At 39.3% G+C, this 22,238-nt stretch overlaps 1 protein-coding gene across 2 annotated transcripts in view; it reads left to right on the forward strand.

The window, feature by feature from the left end:
* Positions 1-20,648, forward strand: part of LOC124136697 (calpain-2 catalytic subunit-like) — a 39,003-nt gene extending 18,355 nt beyond the window's left edge. For both annotated transcript variants that reach the window (XM_046502694.2, XM_048400164.1), the window contains 8 exons: positions 7,340-7,533; positions 9,179-9,347; positions 10,054-10,217; positions 14,077-14,249; positions 14,839-14,952; positions 16,259-16,380; positions 18,560-18,777; positions 18,897-20,648. In XM_046502694.2, coding sequence (XP_046358650.1) covers positions 7,340-7,533; positions 9,179-9,347; positions 10,054-10,217; positions 14,077-14,249; positions 14,839-14,952; positions 16,259-16,380; positions 18,560-18,777; positions 18,897-18,930 — 1,188 coding nt within the window. In that variant the 3' untranslated portion in view covers positions 18,931-20,648. The remainder of the gene's footprint in view (positions 1-7,339; positions 7,534-9,178; positions 9,348-10,053; positions 10,218-14,076; positions 14,250-14,838; positions 14,953-16,258; positions 16,381-18,559; positions 18,778-18,896) is intronic.
* Positions 20,649-22,238: the final 1,590 nt, after the last annotated feature.

The following is a 22,238-nucleotide window of genomic DNA, read 5'->3' on the forward strand; positions in this document are numbered from 1 at the left end:
AAAGGTTCTGCCAACGATTTGTGTCTATGGATAACACCCCGATTCACCTCTTCCAACATGATCAAAACAGTGAAAGCATTCGACATCACCATTACCAAAGAAGGTAAATACCCATCAGCTGGAAAGATTATAGGATCCCGAGGGTGTCAGCATGGGACTATCGCCTACAAGGCCAGACAATAAACGAAGCATATTATGTTCCTCTTTGGTGCAAATAAGACTACGGGGAGACGTGGGAACCTGAGAAAAGGTGTGCTCTTTCATCAGGCCAATGCAATCAGTCATTGCCGAGGCTACAATCCACGAGTGTGGCTTTAAACCTCTTCAGCACCAGACCTTATTTTTGTTATCAGCCTCCGCCAGACTTCCATCTGTTACCAAACACGAAACATGCTCCAGCTGGAACCCCCTCGACTCGAACGATGACGTCATAGCAGGTGGGGAGAACGTTTTGGAGCTTAGAGAAAGACTCCTATGAAACTGAGATAAAATCCCACCAACATCGTTGGCAATAGTGTATCTTTAGGTCAAAACCTCATATGAGAGGCTCAGGATTTATCAATCGCCCCTCGTAAGTGTCCACTTTACTTTATGCTTCAAATGTGTCCAGAGCATTCTCACACAATGTGTAATGAGCATTCAAATTGTTTGGCCAAATGGTAATTTTGATTAAAATTGGATTAAATCAAAATGAATCTTTAGAAATCATATTGGGTTTCACCCAAATTAGAATCAAAACGCCCAAATCGTTAAAGCAAACTTGCAGAACATGGAAATAGCAAAAATAAAATAAAATAAAATGCTTTCATCATTTCATGTAAACAAGTTATCGCATTGATTTCTTGTCGACGTGAGATCGTGCCAACAACGTCTTTCATTCAATAATTCAGACAGCACTATTCTTGAACGAGAGCCGTAGTAACGAGTGAGTGAATAGGGTTTAGGTTCACTTTTAACAAACACGCATTTCGCGGCGGGAGGCACCGAGAGTTTGCTTACCACACTGTATTCATAAGTGGAATTTATTGTTTGGTTGCATGCTAGTAGATATTTGAATACTTGTTTTTAGTTATGAACAGAAACAAACTAGAGTCAGGTTTTTAGATATACAATGCTAGCATAGTACATGAAAGTTTGGTTCACTTTAAATATACTTGACGTATGAAGCTGGCATGTGGCGTAGCTGGCACATAACATGGTTGAAATGACTCGGACATATCCACGCTGGTCATTTGACGTAGTTGACCTATTGCATTGTCGACACAATACAGTGTTACTGTGGACTGAAACATGATGTGACTGATGCTTCATTGAAAATAAAAACGCCAAAGCAGTTTCCATATTCATAAGCTATCTCTGCCGAAAACAGTCTATTGTACCATTCCAACTACATGTGTATTTGTTTATGAATCACAATAAAATAGTGTTGATATTTATGTGTTCGCGAAAAGTTTAGCGTATCCTGCCCCGCAGGTGGCACCCGTCACAAACACATGCAAAGGCAAGTTAATTGTTCACCTGAAATCACCCGGGACATAAGGTACAAGTCAAAATAGGGAATTGAATCGGACATAATTTTTGTCACTGATCGTCAAATTCGGTAGTGTCCTTCACATGTGTACCATAAATCTTCATGAAAACATTACGGAGGCCTTGAATTGTGCTGCAGCCTTGATCAAACAACTGCATAAATGTCGCATGATGGACGCACAATGTGTGGAGGGTTGCCATGTGTCTTGTAGGATGTCCTTTATACAACAAAGTCAAGCACGTTTGTACGTACAGACTATATGGTGTTCTTCAAGACGAATGGATTGCCGAAATTTGAAGTTAATGCCTTTGTTGGAGCATCTCGGGGTCATTAAGTAATATAAACTTAAACTATATTTCGCGAGAAAGCTGAGCGACATCTTACTCTAAATACAAGCGACAAAACCATTTTCACCATCACCAGAAGTGTTTACTGAAAACAGAGTCCATTGTACGATTCCGACTTCGTCACGAATATGTTTATGAATCACTATGAAATAGTGCCGATACCAAGTGTTCGTGAAAAGGTGTGCGCATCCAGCCCCACTGGTGGCATTCTGCACAAACACATGGAAAGGCAAGTCAACTGTTCAACTGTAAAGAAGACGGGAACATATGCTCAAATATAGGGAATTGTTTCACACAATGATTTTGGCATGAATACGTCAAATTTGGAAATGTCTGGCATAAAGTATGATTAGATGAAACGCTTATTCATTCATTTTTTTTATCAAAGAATTAACTCTTACACACAGTGAAGCCTATAGCTGGTTCGGACACCGACAGTCCGTAAACCGTGCCTGTCGGATGATTTTTCTGCGAACGTCTTCAAAAGAGCATTACCCGTATCCATGATTCGTTAATCGGTATATTTGATAATGCGGGCGATTTTCTTTCCACTGTTACCAAAACTAAAGCACAACATGGATGCCAATTTCACCTTAATGTGGGGGATGCACTGCTATATTTACGTACACATGACCATTACCAGGGACATAATCAATACAGACCCCTTCGGCAAGGAGACCTTCTCTCTACTGTATTATTGATATTTTGGCCTCCCACGAAGTTGCATGATTGGACAAGGCACGCACAGGGAGATGCTGTACACCTACTTGTTTGTCAAAGAGATGATGGTAGTTGGTAAAAAAAAAAAAATTGTTATGTATAACGTGTAAATCCTGCACGACAAGATAGTCTTGTGTTGTGAAGTCAATGTAAATGCCATTAAAATATCAGTGTTTAGTGAATCACTACCTTTTTAAATACTTTTTTATTACTTCTTTTTCTTCTTAAAGGCCGCTTATATATGCTATGATAGAGTTTTGTTTGTTGTATGATGTTTAACGCCACACTCAGCAATATTCCAGCTTTATGACGCCATTCTGTAAATAACTGAGTCTGGACCAGACAATCCAGTGATTAACATCATGTGAGCATCGATCTACGTAATTGGGATCAGCGAGTATGACCACCCATACCCATTAATCACCTCTTACGACAATCATGGGTTGCAGAAGCATAACAGAGAGCTCGTGGCACGTGTCATTATCATTATTTATTTAAAATATCTATTTCAATTTCATTTACAGACCGGGAATGGTTTACTCACATGTTATTCTACAAATGCTCGGCAAAGACATTAACGGCAACAATATACTCGCTAGATCAACAGAATGGTATCTCATACAAAGATGTGCCATCAGATAAATCATTACTGGGTTGGGGAAATATGAAATACCAAAACACTGCCATTCGCCTTCCGTGTCCTCACTTTGAGAAATCTACATAAACGTGTGCCTAATCCTGTTTGTAAATTCAAATGATAAATGATAAAACGGCGTTTCTTTAGGCTTCCATCCCACATTAAACAAACACCCACGGAATGTAACTAGTTCAGCGGTAATTCCCCCTCATCCTGGCTGTAACAGATTGTCTCAGAAACACAAGAGTTGGGACAGATCATTGCGTTATCATCCACTGGTTTCAGCATCAAGGACCAGAGTAGCACGCCATTCATTCATGAGCTCACACAATGGCTTAGTTAGACTATTCCATGTTGTGGTTATTCACCCTAATGATACTGGGAAAAGGTCACATGGGATACATGTCTCATAATAAGCTGTAGTTTTGAATCCATTATTGTAAAGCATCCTTCCGAGGAGATTAGTTATGACCAAGAACTTGACAAACGATTAGAAGATAATAGGCAGGTCAGCCTCATCCACTCCATTTATCTTTTCCTCCATCTACATGACTATTGGACAACTACCTCCCCTGTATTACCCGATTTCTCTATCGCTTTATCATTAAGCCATCTGACATTTGGAGTGCTTTATATTTCATATGAAGTGATGGCACTTAAAACACAAACCAGTCAGAAAGCGATGACATTTTAACGATAATAACCCTCATGTGATATTGCGTTAAATGTCAGAGGGCCATGACATGATCATACAGGTAACTGGCAAGAGTCCTCTCAATGTTAAAGGATGTGGACTTAAACAATCCGCCATACTCAAAGCAAAACCGCCCCAGAAGTTGTTTTACATAATTTAGTAATCAAAGTTAACACACAAGATCCATAGTGCAAATAAAAGCGACAATAACAGTATACGATTCCAACTGCATAAATAAACTAACATGATGAACAAAGAGACTAAAACAAGACAGACGTTCAAGTACAGTACAATCATTTAAGAGACGGATGCTTGATGTGATAAAAGATCGCTGGCCAGAAGGTAGAAGTGCATACCCTTTGTTAAAAATGGTCGGGATCAGTTAAAATTTTCAGTGATAATTTGAGAACATACGAAGAATAACTGACAATGGTTATTATTGTCAACAAAAGAGAGTGACATGTGGTAGCAGTATGATGCATCTTGCCAGCCATTAGCAGTGGAATTAACATCACAACCTTCAAAGTCCACGTTCTGCAACACCTTCCTTTCATTGAACAACTTTGATGGTGCTCGTATAGGAAACATTTTAAAGCAATGTCAAGAACTATAATTGCTACTCGATACTGATGACTCTTTCTGTTGGTCGACCCATCCATCTACAAATGATGCTCGAGTCGTTTGATTTCTTATAACAACACAAAATATAGTCTGGATTTTAGAGGAGATTGGCAACAGATCTGCCTAATCAGTGATATGAGTTGGCCTTCTTCCTTTCTTGTGACCATGGCTCCGGCATCGTCTTTGGGATACCGGAAACAGACTCAGTTTATTGACGTTTGCAGATTCTTGCATTGAAAGATGGCCAATGCCGTATATTTTCTCTGGACATCCTTTAATGTCGACTGCATCTAATGCCACTAAAGGGATAGTATATTTGCTCTGATAACTTTCATGCAAAGAATGGAGTGATGTTTAGTCTTGAAACGTTGGTAGACACAATTGGTAACAAGGAATAAAACATTACATCAGTCACTAGCTTCCCGCCTCTCCTTTAGTCTCATACTGTATTAATCAGGTATAAATCAATTATATAATTGTGATAAAAGTCAGAAGGATTTATTGTTTTGCTCTCCACAGTTTGTCCGGGTAGTGTAGTGACGTCTTGCACTTTAACAGTCACTGCATATTTCACATCTATCTAAAAAAACACAGTGGAACAACTGACTGGTGAGGGAGTAGGATTTAACGGAACTGAGACCATATCGGAGGATGCTGGAAATTTACCGAAAAATAAACTGTCTCAAAAAAAAATTATACCTCAGACTGTTGAATACAAAGAAATTGTGTTGCACGTTTTTATAAATTTGTTTTAAATCATAGTTTTATTTTTTTTTAAAACATATATGTTTTTGCAGCTGCACAGATACCCATCTTCGAACATTCAAACGGTCGGTCCCTCAGCTACATGCTTTAATATAGTGTCTACATTGAGTAATGAGCGTGCTACGTCTATCCGTCAAGACCATTATGAATGGTTATTTCAAGATTTGAAAGTAAATAATAATTAGTGGATGCATTTCCCGCAATAGTCGAGGGGTGGTGTTAACAAACTTGCCGATCACGACGCATATAGTTAAGCACAGGCAGAACAGGAACAGTTCTTGATTAGAGATGACACATATTGTGGACTGATCCGGAGATTGAATGCATTGGAAACAAAGCAACAGACTCCTACGAACCTAATCAAACTCCTACGCTGAAAACCTTTCGAGGGGGCAAGACTCGGATTTCGGCTCGTCATAGCTCGGCTCCATGTGTTAGCGAGGCACATCAGTACAATGTCTGTCTCATCAACCTGCCCGCACTGATGTCCACATACCTTGATGTCGTTCATTGGTAATAATGACTTGCAGTCTTGGTTACATAGATGGAGTTTTCATCGATATGTGTAAAGATGGGTAATTACAGTGTTGTGTAAGAATCGATACAATGACAGTTGGGTGTTGTCCATGGTTCGGATGAAGTATTGTTTTTCAATTGCTGCCATGTGAACATAGTCATTGTTTTGTCACGAAACACAATTTCATGTTGATGGCTTGACGTGAGCCAGTGATTACACCACCCATTAAACACATGTAGTGTGTGGACTGCTCTGCAATAACCCAACGTCAACACCAGACAAATCTAAACAAACAGAGATAGCCATGTGCCAGCTGCACCCGACGCAGAAAACGTCAATTACGGATATTAAACATAACCAATATGATATTGCACCAGGAAGTAATCGTTTTAGTGATCCATGGCAACAACACAGAAGCTATCCGTTTTCACATTCTGTTTAACAATTTTATTTGGTTTGTGTTGCCGTTAAACAGACAACTTGACGGTTGAGTCTCTATCAGAATATTAGTGTATTGAATCATAAAATGAAAACCATCATTAAACAATAAAAAAGAACAGAGTACAGGGTGTTTATTTTATGGGGAAACCGTTATTGTGGACATTCTCTTTCTGGATAACAAACAATGCAGTTGTGTGCAGTTGGCGTAAAACCTCGCTCTCTCACAAACCAGTGTGAAGACATTGTCATGAGACACATATATTTATAGAATGTAGGAATTACTCGTGGTCTCTGCGACCTCTTAATCTGTGAATTTTATGTAACTCAAGGTGCGTTTAACATGAGGTCACATGTTCCAATGTTTATTTACTCATAGCCAATTATATAGCCTGGCACTAATAACACTCTTAAGGACAGGTCCTATGCAGAAATGAAACGATTAAAATTCCCATGAATTTGGTTTTAAGGCAACCAAACTCTCATTCCATAATCATAGGAAATTCTACGATTCTGACAAAATAATAAGCATGTTTTTATGAATCAAATAATGATGATACCAGGTGTTCGCGAAAAGGTGAGCATATCCTGTCTCACCGGTGGTAAACATAACAAACACATGCACAGGCAAGTAAACTGTTCATCTTAGAGCACGGGAACATATGGTACACGTCAAAATAGGGAATTGCATCCGGACATAATTTTGTCACTGATGCGTCAAATTCGGAAATGTCCACCATATAAATACATATATAAAATATAATTTGATTTATTTTCCTTAAGACTTGGCTACCCACGGTATAACATTCATAGCAATTGTAACAAATAGAGGTCACAAATCCAAAACGTTGACTTTGGGACTTCAGAAAATGGCTTTGTAACATGTTTGATATATCATACGAAAACACCGCAATTTGAATACCATGTCGGTACTATGTTCGGGAAACGAACTACTGTTCATACACACAGTTATATACGATCTCACTTTTGAAGATTAGTAAAGCTATATCTTCTTCCATTGATATTTTTATATTGCGCTAAAACGTACATATTGTCGTGTTTGTTTCAGATCATCCCTGAAGACAATACATTCGGCACATCTCGCTATGACGGAAGGTTCCATTGCAAGTTCTGGCAGTTCGGCCAGTGGGTGGACGTGTACATTGACGACCTGCTCCCCACCGTGGAAGGCAAGATCCTCTTTGCCCACTCTTCAGACCCTGACGAATTCTGGGTGTCTCTTGTGGAGAAAGCTTATGCCAAGTAAGCAGTTTTATAAAGGTCTTGCTTGACGTATAACATGGCAACAAAACTCTCTATGAAACAAGACATCTATTTAATATGCGATAGGCCCCATGTTTGAAAATTTCAAATCTTGCGAAATATTGTTGACATCTGATGATGTATTCGGTCATGTTCACGGGTATATGTGAATAATCGTTGTTGCACTCAGTAGAGAGTTTTATGCCAGCTATATCACAACGGTATGTGTCATGTTTAGGCAGACCTGTTTCTGATGACAAAAACAGTGATGTACACCTCGGGGTAGGATGGAACATCGTTAACGACACATATTGTTTTGTAACCATCCGATGTTAGTGACGTCATGATAAAAGGCTGCCGGGCAAAAGACAAAGTACACTCCAATGTTTGAACGTGGTTACAAATTAAACAAACAAGAAATGGTTATTCGCTGGTGATGTATTTGATACCATAGTACACTCCAATGTTTGAACGTGGTTACAAATTAAACAAACAAGAAATGGTTATTCACTGGTGATGTATTTGATACCATAGTACACTCCAATGTTTGAACGTGGTTACAAATTAAACAAACAAGAAATGGTTATTCGCTGGTGATGTATTTGATACCATAGTACACTCCAATGTTTGAACGTGGTTACAAATTAAACAAACAAGAAATGGTTATTCTCTGGTGATGTATTTGATACCATAGTACACTCCAATGTTTGAACGTGGTTACAAATTCAACAAACAAGAAACGGTTATTCGCTGGTGATCTACTTGATACCATAGTACACTCCAATGTTTGAACGTGGTTACAAATTAAACAAACAAGAAATGGTTATTCACTGGTGATGTATTTGATACCATAGTACACTCCAATGTTTGAACGTGGTTACAAATTAAACAAACAAGAAATGGTTATTCGCTGATGATGTATTTGATACCATAGTACACTCCAATGTTTGAACGTGGTTACAAAAGAAACAAACAAGAAACGGTTATTCGCTGGAGATCTACTTGATACCATAGTACACTCCAATGTTTGAATGTGGTTACAAAAGAAACAAACAAGAAACGGTTATTCGCTGGTGATCTACTTGATACCATAGTACACTCCAATGTTTGAACGTGGTTACAAAAGAAACAAACAAGAAACGGTTATTCGCAGGTGATCTACTTGATACCACAGTACACTCCAATGTTTGAATGTGGTTACAAATTAAACAAACAAGAAATGGTTATTCGCTGGTGATGTATTTGATACCATAGTACACTCCAATGTTTGAATGTGGTTACAAATTAAACAAACAAGAAATGGTTATTCGCTGGTGATGTATTTGATACCATAGTACACTCCAATGTTTGAATGTGGTTACAAATTAAACAAACAAGAAATGGTTATTCGCTGGTGATGTATTTGATACCATAGTTGTGTTTTGGACCTTAATTGTGCTGTGTTTTCATCCTGGTAACATTTAGATAACGTTTATAATGTTTTGGTCAAATCTAATATTCAAGTATATATTGAAATATATACACAGTTGATCTATTGCTTAGTTTTATTTGGTCTCCATTGTATGTATATAGTTTGGGGCAAACCTATTTTAAGAAAAAAGGTTACATTAGGTTAAACATGTCACAACGTAATGGTTCATTACAGGATGAACCAGTCCTATGAGGCTCTGGAGTATGGGTTCGAAGCCGACGCCTTCACCGACCTGACTGGGGGTTTGGCCGAGTGGTACAATCCTTCTGATCTCCGCGAACACGAGTTTTATCTCATCCGGGCTGCTTTCCAGTGCGGTGCTGTGATTGGTTGTCTCAGTGTTGTAAGTCACCAGTCTCATGGAGCAAATAGGTTGTACATTGATAAAAAAAACTGTAACGATTCACTTCGTGTCGCGAAATACACGATACGATAAATGAAAACTTGACACTTGACCCATTAAGGAAATATTTCGTTCATTCATGAATATTAATAGAAGCCGAACGGAAACACATTTAGCAGATACGAGATATTTTATAAAACAGTGTCTTGCTATACATCATACCATTTACATGTCACCCTTACATGTACTCATATCGTGTATTTCTATAATACGTCACAGAATATCGCCATTATAGATTGTACGGTGAATCGCGACACTTCTAGCGTTGGCAGGTTACACGTGAAGATCCGGGTTAGAATACAATGTAGGTCTTCAGTAACCCATGCTTGTCGTAAGAGGCGACTAATGAAATCGGGTGCTCAGGCTCGCTGACTTGATTGATGCATGTCTTCGTATCCCAATTGCGTAGGTCGATGCTCATGACATCAATCACTGGATTGTCTGGTCCAGTCTCGATTATTTACAGACCGCCGTCATAAAGCTGAAATATTGCTGAATGCGGCGTTGAACAACTAACAAACAAGGTCACATGTAAGCATACGACCGTAGATCGATTTCAATAACAAATTACGCCAAGTATTTGATTGAATGTATTTGATTAAATTTTTACTTTATTTATTGCTAACTTGTCGTGACTGTACTACAGGACAAGGAAGAGCGGGCTGAGCAGGACCGGAAGGGGATGATATCCAACCATTCTTACGTCATAACCGGTGTGGAGGAAATACCTCACCAAGACTCAACAGCCAAACTGATCCGGGTCCGAAATCCCTGGGGGGACACCGAATGGGAGGGAGCCTGGTGTGACGGGTTAGTGTTCAGAACAGAGATTTGTCATTACTAATAATTAAAAAATATCGATTCCTCTAAAGCAACACACAGATATTAGAAAAAGAAATAATCGGTTGCCCATAACACTAGTTTGTCTGTTATTATTGACAATAAACAATCGATACAAATGTTTTCAAGAGAGATTACTACGCAATGGCTAATGCTGGGTGCAATTGATAAACGTCAACGGTCGGTGAACCACTGCTTGGGACACATAATTCAATTCTACTAATGAGAAACAACGTGTAGCTATTGATAATAATATATAATAATCAATAGAAGTGTATTCCGATAGAAACTCATCATGTATCTTATAGCTGGTGATAGTCAATAGAAGTGTACACCGAGGAAGCTACAACGCGTGTCTATAGCTAGTGATAGTCAATGGAAGTGTACACCGAGGAAGATACAACGCGTGTCTATAGCTGGTGATAGTCAATAGAAGTGTACACCGAGGAAGCTACAACGCGTGTCTATAGCTGGTGATAGTCAATAGAAGTGTACACCGAGGAAGCTACAACGCGTGTCTATAGCTGGTGATAGTCAATAGAAGTGTACACCGAGGAAGCTACAACGCGTGTCTATAGCTGGTGATAGTCAGTAGAAGTGTACACCGAGGAAGCTACAACGCGTGTCTATAGCTAGTGATCGTCAATGGAAGTGTACACCGAGGAAGATACAACGCGTGTCTATAGCTGGTGATAGTCAATAGAAGTGTACACCGAGGAAGCTACAACGCGTGTCTATAGCTGGTGATAGTCAATAGAAGTGTACACCGAGGAAGCTACAACGCGTGTCTATAGCTGGTGATAGTCAATAGAAGTGTACACCGAGGAAGCTACAACGCGTGTCTATAGCTGGTGATAGTCAGTAGAAGTGTACACCGAGGAAGCTACAACGCGTGTCTATAGCTAGTGATCGTCAATGGAAGTGTACACCGAGGAAGCTACAACGCGTATCCATTGCTAATGTTAATCAATACAGCTGTATTTTGAACCGCAAAGTATACACCTATGGATAGCCAGCCAATGCAAGTTTACCGCTGAATAATAATGTCATGTGTGTGGTAAGCGGAGTGTGTCGATATGGGGTAGAAAAAGTACGCGTTTTTGTACTTGTGAAGTGAGCACTGATCAAATCATTTCAGTATACATTGACTCTATTTTTCAGGAATTAGCAAAAATAAATAGCCTATCTCTTTACCAATGCAATCATCACCCGTATTGTCTAACGAGCTGCAAAGTGCTGTTTAGAGTTGCGTCCCTTAGTCGTGCCAGAATGCTATGATCGTGAGTTCGAATCTGATTATGTTTGTCCGGGTTCGTGGTAAAAACAAAGAACTGTATAACTTGTGCTTTCCTCCTACATCAAAGTTTCAAGCCATGATAAAACGTATATACTGTTTACAAAGCAGCGTTATGTGCAACTTATTTATTATTTTAAACGCGCGTGTTAACAATGATAAGAATGCTAGTGTCTGCTCTAACGACGCCCAGCTGTGTCGCCGCTCCCGTTTGCCCTATAGTAATTGGCGTTGAGAGATTTACATGTACCCGACGCTCTCCCAGTTCCACTTCCTTATAATCAGCATGATGACGCTCAATTTCCCACCTTCACATTCTCCATTGAGCCAGGGTTATAACCAATCTTCATCCATCGACGCGAAGCAGGTGTGGTATTAAACGTGTAATTAGAACTCACTGTATCCCGAGATCGATAACGGCAGACATGCATGCTTGACATGACGACGATAACTTGATAAGAAGTGATATGCGCAAAACAACGCTCCAGTAGCAGAATGACGTCTCCAGACCCGGTCATGGTGTGATTAAAAGGTCAGAATGTCGTAAGCTGCTTATATAGGTTATTATCGTGACTTGGCCTCATGTGTGTTGTTGACTGTGTATATTTCAGTACGAGGAGGCAAATGATACACGACTGGAGCTTTTTCACAATACAATATAACATCTCCTGATTAGACCATTCTTCAAGTAGAAACCCCACGATCCGACGTATTAGAATAGCGTCTAAGATATATAGGCAAGATCATCATCGTGTTATGAAAGGCTGAGAGAGGGATGCGTAGGCCGTTTTTTCACATTGGGATATTTAAGATATGTAGAGTATACTTGGCTTTTCTGGTTAAATAACAAGTCTATCTCATCGAGTGACCTGACAATATTGATATATTCATGCCATGAGAGCAAATCATAGGCGATATAAACATGTTATTTGACAAGAAATAGCTAATATTCGTTTATACAGTATATTTTCCTACTGATCTTCACGATCTCACTCTTAAAACTATTGTGGCACCGAAGGAGAGTGAAAGTTTTTCAGGCACTAAGTGTTATTTCTCTCGAGTGAGATATCAATTTTCCCCCAGATAAATGCAGTATTTCATGACTAACTACATAAAAAAATGTTTTATTTAGTCGTAGGCTAATCAGTAACGTTATGCAACAGCAAAATGGACTCTAAGGCTGCATTAAATTGAGACTCGTTCATGAATCAGCCGCTTTTTTTATTTAAGTGTCGTCGAAGGCGCCGCAACATGCATGGTATCATGGTGGGTTCGAATCCCGGTTCTCCCCGAATGTGTTTTTAGGTTTGACAGCACCTACCCGTGGTCGTGGGTTTCACCAAAATCATAAACGTCTGAGACCTGCATCACTTCGGTGTTTCCTCCCACATTAAGCTGACAACTGTTATATAACTGGAATACTGTTTAAAGCGGCGTTAATCCCAACTCACTCACTCTCTAAAATCCCGTATATTATTGTGCTCTTTACGTCTTTCATATGACCGGAAAAAATTCGAGTTTTTCTGAAAATGATGAGATTCTCTGGGCTAATTTTATATTAAATTATATTAAAAGATTCTTAAATTATAATATTTTAAATATCTTACAATATATTCATTTCGGGGACTTCGTGTTAGTATTCATCCTCGGTAATTGGTAACTATAATAAATTGAATTAATATACCTTAAAATCTTTAGTGAGGCGGGTTCCTCAACAAAATATACATATCTAAATTTACACAATGTATAGTAGACGACACAGTGTGTATATGCGAATGAAATCATTTCTGAACAAGTTCCCCTGAACCTACTCTCTCACGCGGTTCTAAAAGTGGTAGAAAAACTGGGACATTGCACTCTATTCTCCTATTTGGCAAAATATTTGACAACATCGTAAAGAACGGATTCTGCCCTTCTCAACAGGATATGACTGCGCTAGTGTTGCGCCCGTGATATGATCAAATGATTGAGGGTTCGAATACCAGATTAGACATAATTATGATCCTTGGTTTGACACCATAATACCTGGACTCGTTACGCAACTAAAAGAACCCTTCAAAACGCCTTTCAACCCACCCACCTACTGACTAACTGTATCAACACCTTTTGTTTCATTTGGATTGAGTCACCATCAATCTGTTTTGTTTGTTTGTTTGCTTCTTGTTTAACGCCACACTGAGCAATATTCCAGCTATATGACGGCGGTTTGTAAATACACGAGTTTGGACCAGACAATCCAGTGATTGATGTCAGGGACATCGATTCACGCAATTGGTATACGATGACATGCATTAACCAAGTCAGCGAGCCTGACCACCTGATCCCGTTAGTCGCCTCTTACGACATGCATAATAGCTTTTTACGGCAAGCATGGGTTCCTGAAGACCTATTCTACCCCGGATCTTCACGGGTCCATCAGTCTGTTATTGCACTTCTTTCCATTAGCCCGATCTTCGATAATAGCCTGTATGTGTGTTTCTAGATTAGTACATTACCATGCTCATCACCATTTCACTATACACACCTACATTTCAGAGGTGATGAGTGGAATCGTGTACCCGATGACGTCAAGCTGGAACTGGAACTGACGTCACAGGATGACGGGGAATTCTGGATGTCTTTTCAGGACTTCCGGCGAGAGTATTGTAACATGATCATCTGTAATTTATCCCCTGACTTCGACCACGACGGCATCAGTGATAAAGCAGGTTCGAACAATCAGCTGTTGTTTCATTAGCTTGTTGGTTATTTCAGGCTTAAGTTGTGACCGACATAAACACAATATGTGTGTGCTTACATTGTATTTACACGCAAGGCGTATGCTCCAAACGCTAACATTAAACTCCGGTCAATCTGTGTGCACTCAATGTTCATTCTCATTTCCCTGGAGAGTAAACAGTAAACTACGGTTATAACGAACTCAAAGGGGCCATTAATTTTAATTCGTTATAACCGTAGTTCGTTATAAGCATATGTACAACATTATTTCGTTATATCCGGAAGTTCGTTATTAGCGTGTTCGTTATAAACGTAGTTTTACAGTATACCAGTATACCTTAACAGGCGCTAGAAGCATACCAGTCACAATACCATCTCATCTCAACCCGTTCACTGCTGGGTGAACAGAGGCATATTTCGAACAGTCACTTGCCGAAAGGCAATATCACATGTGCTTCAGTGTGGGGCATGACGGAAGCCCTAGAAAGAGGGTTATCTATTTCCTAAATATTCCTTTAAGCTGTTCTTGTATTTTACAACCTTCGTCTATTATCACTATCACTATATATGTTGTAACAGAGTATCAGAGGTACATGAAAGGACAATGGCGGAGCGGTGTTAACGCAGGAGGGTGGCTGGAGTGCGAGTCGTTTAATACCAACCCCCAGTATCTTCTCACCATGTACTCCGATGGTAGGTAGACTGTACCAAGTCACAGCCTGGTTCCCTGGGCAGTGTAGCGCCCGCGCAGCATACCCAGGGACCAGGTTTAACAGGTGTTCGTACGTAAGTGTGCTTGTATTCGCGTTTGCGTGATGCGTTTCTGTTTTCTATGGAAAAGGATTTTTTGTACAGATAAATGAGATAAATTAAATATTGTTACATATTTCACTCGGTACCAGAATGAATGTATCCCTACTAACTTGGAACACGACTTTAGTTATGCTGATATGCGTTAGCCAGATTTTAAGTGTATCTGGGATGTTATGTTACTTTCGACAATGTTCACTAAGATAACGAAACCACTGAAAACCTGTCTCACCAATCCGCAAATTACCCAACCTCAATTCTCACAAGAAGCGGCGGTAAAATGGCCAACACATGTTACCATTTGAAACATGTAAACTCGAAACCAATTCTGATTTTGTAAAATACACATGTAAGTGCGAATGTTTCCGTTGGTCGACTTTCCTTACAATGCACAACATACCACAGACAAGCGGTTGGTGCCAGATTAAACAAATATTTCAAAGCTAATTTTGTTAGAGATTTTTTCAGAGATTTCCATACTGACTCGTAGAGACAAGGTGCGGAATTTTCAAAGTCCTTTTTGGTAACGCGCCATTTTCAACATAATATCAACATATTAACGACATCACTACAGGTTGCGACAGGCCACTGAATCTTTACTCATCACAACATCGGAAATTTTCTTTGGGTTAATAATACGACACACCCGTGAAGATCCGGGTCTTCAGCATCCCATGCTTGCCGTAAGAGGCCAGGGTCAGCGAGCCTGACCACCCGATCCCGTTAGTCGCCTTTTACGACAAGCATAGTCACCTTTTACGGCAAGCATGGGTTGCTGAAGATCTATTCTACCCCGGAATCTTCACCGGTCAGGTGCTACAAAGTATGCAAATAGAAACATATCACGTGATTATGTTCATGATTGTACATAAATTGTACTTGAATTTAAATTTTACTGAGTATTTCGGGAATGTGAACAGCATTAAGAACTACTAAGTCCTTATCACTTCATCAGCACATTCCAGCTGTCTGTCTCATCTAAACTTGTACTCTTGAATTATGAATTGTAATGTTAAGATCTTCAACTGACTGGTGCATGTCGAATGTGGTTAGATATTATAGGATATCACTAGGGAGATCGTGCGATGTGTGACTGTACATTATGTCAGGAGGAATAGAATTAAAGGCGACTTCTTGTCGATAAGACGAGCGTGTGTTGTTCAGTGAACTCTTACTTCTCGTCTCACAGCGAGCGTGCAGAGGCGGTACTCCGGTCGTCTCCCCTTGGCTGTGGCGCTACTTCAAGTCTACCGCCGCCAGGAGACGCTGGAGGGAGGCGAGATACATGCGGTTGGGTTTGAAATATTCCAGGTAAAACATAAATTACTAATGAAGGTAGCACGAAAAAGCTTCTTTCGAACATTTCAGCTCCATCCCACTTACCACACCCACACAAGTTTGACATTATGCAGTGTCATGAGTGTGGATTGTCAATGCTTCTTATTCGAATGAAGCTTTGTCTTCTTTGGATGATATTCGGAAGCAAAGATTAAATATCAGTGGTAAAACATTACAGTAATTCAAATATCTAGACAAATTTCTACATATTGTGAAAAATAGATAAAGAAGCTCACCGAGTGTCTTTTGATGGCAAATATGTCAAAGGGAGTCTATAAAACTTTAGAACGTGTATGGACGAGTGTTGAAAAAATTGATACAAGGACGAGTGTTGAAAAAAATGATATAAGGACGAGTGTTGATAAAATTGATATCAATACACACGTGGGCAAGATTCTATTTATTATCCAAAATCATTCATCAGTTTGTCAACAGTAATTAGTAGTGTCTTTTGTGTAGATAATCAGCTTCTCCCTACCCAACACACAGGGCATTTCACCACCCCTTAAATTGCGACTTAAAAAAGTAATTACGATTTTGCAACATCTTAAAAATATAGGCAAAACTTGAAAAAAAAGTATTTTTGAAATCTACGAGACCGCAGTTTTAAGCGAAGAAACACGCAGTGTTTTACCTTTTCTGCCAAGTGAAATATTTATTTGGTTTTGTATTCACATATCTTACTTTGCCAATTATTTTCTCCTTGCCTGATACGGCTTGCGAAAGAATGCGCGGAATCCACTTTATTCATTGAGTGATATTAACATCTTAATAGCAAATACCAAAGAACAATTATCAGTTTAGAATTTGAGTGTTTTGTTCCTGAGCGGGAACCAGTACGTATGCTTGCAAGTCCGGGAGTTCACCATGAGGGATGATTTTATGTGCGCATCAGATGTTTTACTCCACAATTAATATGGGTGCAAATACGTTTTTTTTTATCCAGAAATGGTGGTGAATTTGCTGGAAAAGATGTACTCTATACTGTCAGTAAAATAAAAAAAATATCAGTATATAGGATAGTCACGTGATAAATCACTAAGAACAATGAAGAATGAATCCTGCTTTATTTCACGAAAAAACATTGTTTTATAATGGAGTCATTTCTTGAGATTCGAACATGCGGTCGCAATTGATGACGTGGTAAATTGGACGACGTTATTCTTGAGAGGGTAGTATGTTGTTCCCCATAGTTGTATCCGGACACCGCAGATAAACGCAATGACCGAACGATCGCATCCAAAAGTGGGAGAGATATCATAATCGGTATGAGGAGCAAATGTACAGAGAGTCGACGTGAATAATGTGAGAATATCTGGGAAATCCCACAAAAACGTTCCGAACGTATCTATCGCCTGCACTTCCGGTATCTACGGACAAAACGCCTTGCATAGAAATATCGTTTTCGACCGTCTTCATCGTCATGTCTGAAAATGAGCACTTCCCTCTGTTCGATTATTATTCATCAAGACTATAACGCGCCTTTTACGCCAAATGGAATCTTTTTCAATGGACAATCGAGACTGGTTATTCTCTGGCGTTGACGTTTTATATTGTACAAATGAACCAATGTGCGGATCCTTGATTAATCAGTGTCCATAATTCCAGTCTTTTCTGATAAACACCCTGGGCCAAATCGCGTGGGAAGTGACATCAGCATCTTTAATGCATTTATCAGTTATTCCTAACAGTTTCTCTCGCATGTCCGTGTAGTTTGATTGGACGGACACTTCCCTGGTAAGGAATTACAATATAATAAAACACACGGTACCTAGAGAACAACGTCTATGTTCACTCTGTCACTCCCCAGCAATAGCAGATGAATTCTATATATTTCGATGTAAAGCTTTTGATAACAAAAGACTTTCACTTATTCCTAGGAGATATTTAACTTGGTCAAATGTGTTTTCATTAAAAAGCCTATTTTCAACGACCAAACTAAACGAGCTAAAACGTCTATCAAAATATGTATTATTTGTATTTACCACTTTGAATGCTAAATATAAATGCACATAGCCTTCTTGATGTACATCCTATATAATGTATCTCTGCACTTTATGTAGGCTCTTGTACCACCGTCGGTGGTCTATGGAGAAATAAAGAATCTGAATCTGAGTAAAAGAGGATATAGTGTGCGTGGCTGTTGTTTCAGTTACGAGAGAGACCGACTGCTGCTCTATGTCAGGATTTCTTCCAATCCTCGGATCCCCTCATGCCGGAAAATGAAGAAACCTACGCAGAATACCGCGAGACATCCGGGCGATTCTTCCTCGATCCGGGCGAGTACCTGCTTGTTCCAAGTACACATCAACCCAACAAGTCACGTGATTACCTGCTGCGTATATTTTCCGTCAGTAAAATGGAATGCAGGTAAGCTACATGTTTCCATCAAAGCTGTTAATATTTCGTGGGTATTTTACAGTTACAGCTGTAACATTTGGTGTTTTTCCGTATGGTGTTTCTGTAATATAAATCTGGACATGTTTCAGCCCCCTGGCACACTGTATACCCATGGACACGTGAGCACACGACAGTGTCGACAACACAGGACATCAGTGTAAAACCTTGATGAATTTGTGGCAACTCGAAGCGCCCCTAGAACAGACTTGCTTGGTATTTCCTCGAGTATGTATGAAATTCAGGTTTAACACTCAGGTGTCCAACACACGTCTATGTTTGGTCGAGAAGTTTGTTTCTTGGAAGAATACCTATGACGCAGACAAAACAATAAGGAGACAATCCGAATTATTTCATGATGCTTGTGGGTTGTATCACCTTTTATGGTCACCCAGACCGCTTGATTCTTTCGGCTTGTTCCATTACCTACATATGATGGGATTGATGTGAGCTGAGTGTACAAAAATGGGGTCTACTGCTCGAAGACAATCTCTGTTGAAGGCATTATATATTGACATGACTGGCAACATTGCCATGGATGAAAGTTTGCATATCAAGGACCTTTCTGCCTTATATATCTCAGGATGTTTAAAGATGTCTTTTGAAGAAGTCATATGGAAATCGGACTGTTTGTTTATGGACCTCTGTATGATAAGGGCCTAACCTTGCTAACGTCATGGTATTTTCCTGAATTTGTAATTAATCAACATTTGATATATCTGAACGTCAGCCATATAGAAAAGGAAGAGAATAATGCGAATGTCTCACTTATACAAAAAATACCCTTTAGATTTGAAAATGAGTTCAGCATTTAAATATTTGTCCATCATGGGCGACAGCCGTAACGTAAAACATCCAAATTATGTCAGTCTACGTATAACAACGCTTGAAGTCAAGGTTAACGGCTTTTAACTTCAAACTATATCACGGCCATCTTATTTGAAATCTCATCAGGATAAACTGGAATCAACTGCGTGTTAACCAGCCCATTTCAAGCCTGGTATTCGTTCTTTGTGAATCCAAATGTTTAATAATGTAATCTTTTACTTTTTGATGAAATGAATTGTATTTAACGTTATTACTCTCGCATAAATCAAGTGTTCAAGTGTACAATCATATCCTGTATCTTGCCATGTAAATACAATTGACATGTCCGACAATTTGTATGTAGTGTACATGTTTACATTTCTTGTTTACTTATCTTACTTCTACCACTCAACCATCACCACATTTACTATTTCACATCTATCACAACACACTGGTGTTACTAAAGTCTTCTTTTGCGTGATTGACTAAGTAGCCTCTCTTAAATATTCCTTCCCAAAATGACGCTGCTACTTCCCCACTTTTAATCAACCACAAGTTTCTATCTGGTTTTATTAATATGCACATGATCCGTCCGTCATTTCCAGAATAGAAAAACACTTGCATTTATAAAATCTTCATAAAATCGTGAACTAACACAGCTAGGAACGTTCCAGGCATCAGTTACATTCGTTTCTGGAATAGCACTCAAAACATCATCATGAAATCGTAAAAACATATTTAAAAGGTTTTGGTTTTTCTTAATAATATTCGTTTCTAATGAATCACAAAAGATATACAAAGATATAATTTATTGTATTTTTCTTGAACGCAAGTGTTCCATGGTCGTACCGTTTGCAATTTAGATAGGAAACGTCAACGCCAGGGTGTTACCATTTTCGATTATCCATCGATTGCACTGGACGTAAGAGTGAGTGAGTGAGTTGGGTTTTACGCCGCTTTTAACAGTATTCCAGTTATATCACGGCCTGTCAGCTTAATGTGGGAGGAAAGCCCGAAGTGATGCAGGTCTCAGACGTTTACCACTTCGGTGAAACCCACGAGCACGGGTATGGTGCTGACAAACCTAGAAACATAATCGGGGCGAACCGGGATTCGAACCCACAATCATAGGTTTCTGGCGTGCCCAAGGGACGCAACTCTGCACAGCGAATCGCGGCGCCTTAGACGACTGGGCCACCCGTGCCCCCCTGGACGTAAGAGGCAAAATAGCGGTGTAATTATGTGACTGGATCACAGAAAATTTCTCTCTCTCTTTCTCTCTCTCTCTGTGTATCTCTTTTAAGTAGATGTCTTTCGATCGGATATCTATATTGTATAGCAAACACACTTATCTGCGATTCAAGGATGATTGATGGCAACACCTACTATAGTACATAACCTAATGTTGTAAAATTTGGAATACTTCTGTTCAAAACTTTCAGCTGATGGAGATAAGGACTACACGACTATTTTTGTCACTGTCACATCTGCAGATTCGGGTTTCACCATTGCGTTCACGATCCTCCGACATATCTCTTACATACAGCTACCACATGGCAGACCTGGTTTATGTGAAGGAGTTTCTTGTCACCGCTCTCTGTGATGTCGCTTCAATATTAACAGATTACAATATTATCCATAAATGATCTCTACATTGTCAATATTAACATAGTCTTTCATAAAGAAAATCATACACATTAACACACAAAGAACACACCAAAACAACGTTGCGAGAAGTTTTGGTATCTGTAATTCATTGTTGGAGCACTCGTAAAATATCCCAATCCGCCCATGCGGTAGACTGTCGTACTTGGGCAGTGATACAGTATTGTGAAGACCTTCTGTGGAATACAATAACACATAACACATAAGCCTTAAATACATCATGGGAATGTTGTAATAGCGAGATTTAAAACAATGAAAACTATAATCGATTCAAAGTTGCATTGGGTAAACATGAATTTTTTTAAAAATCTTCAGTCTTGTATCCTTCGATTTAACTTTTTGTCGCCTTCTTTATTGTCAACTGCCAGATAAAAGAAAGTATACACCCATGTTTGCCGGTGGCTAAACATTAAACAAATAAGAAATTGTTACTTGTATTCAATGGTGATATATTTGATATGGTATCATAGTTGTGTTTTGGATTGTTCGGGGACTGTTTTCAGCCTAGTAACGTTTTGATAACGTTTGTAACATTTTGGTCAAATCCAATTTTCTAGTGTATACTTCCTTTTGCCCGGTGGTGTATATCATGTTTTAAATGTAAATATCTTCATATTACCCTACACTTTGATCGTTGAACATTATGATAATAAACACTTTTCTATCAGAATTGATGACGCGTCTTAGTTCTGTTCTAATGAGGAGCGGAGGAAACCGATTTGGATCGCTCGTCTTCTGGTTAAAACCTCGTTACGTCTGCACAGAACAACGAGTGCACATGACAATGATTCATTGTTGTACAAACTCAACATGAACAATGTGACGAAGCGGGAGGAGGTCGACTGCGTGTATCTCCTTACAATGAGAAGGCCAGAAAGCTGCGGACGCATATTTAAACACTGATATCCCCTGCGCTTTCTTATCCATGGCATTTCAAGTATACATGACAGCTTGTATACTCA

The sequence above is a fragment of the Haliotis rufescens genome, unplaced genomic scaffold (genome assembly GCF_023055435.1).
Source record: "Haliotis rufescens isolate VD_foot unplaced genomic scaffold, xgHalRufe1.0.p SCAF_1, whole genome shotgun sequence".
Taxonomy (NCBI): Eukaryota; Metazoa; Mollusca; class Gastropoda; order Lepetellida; family Haliotidae; genus Haliotis; species Haliotis rufescens.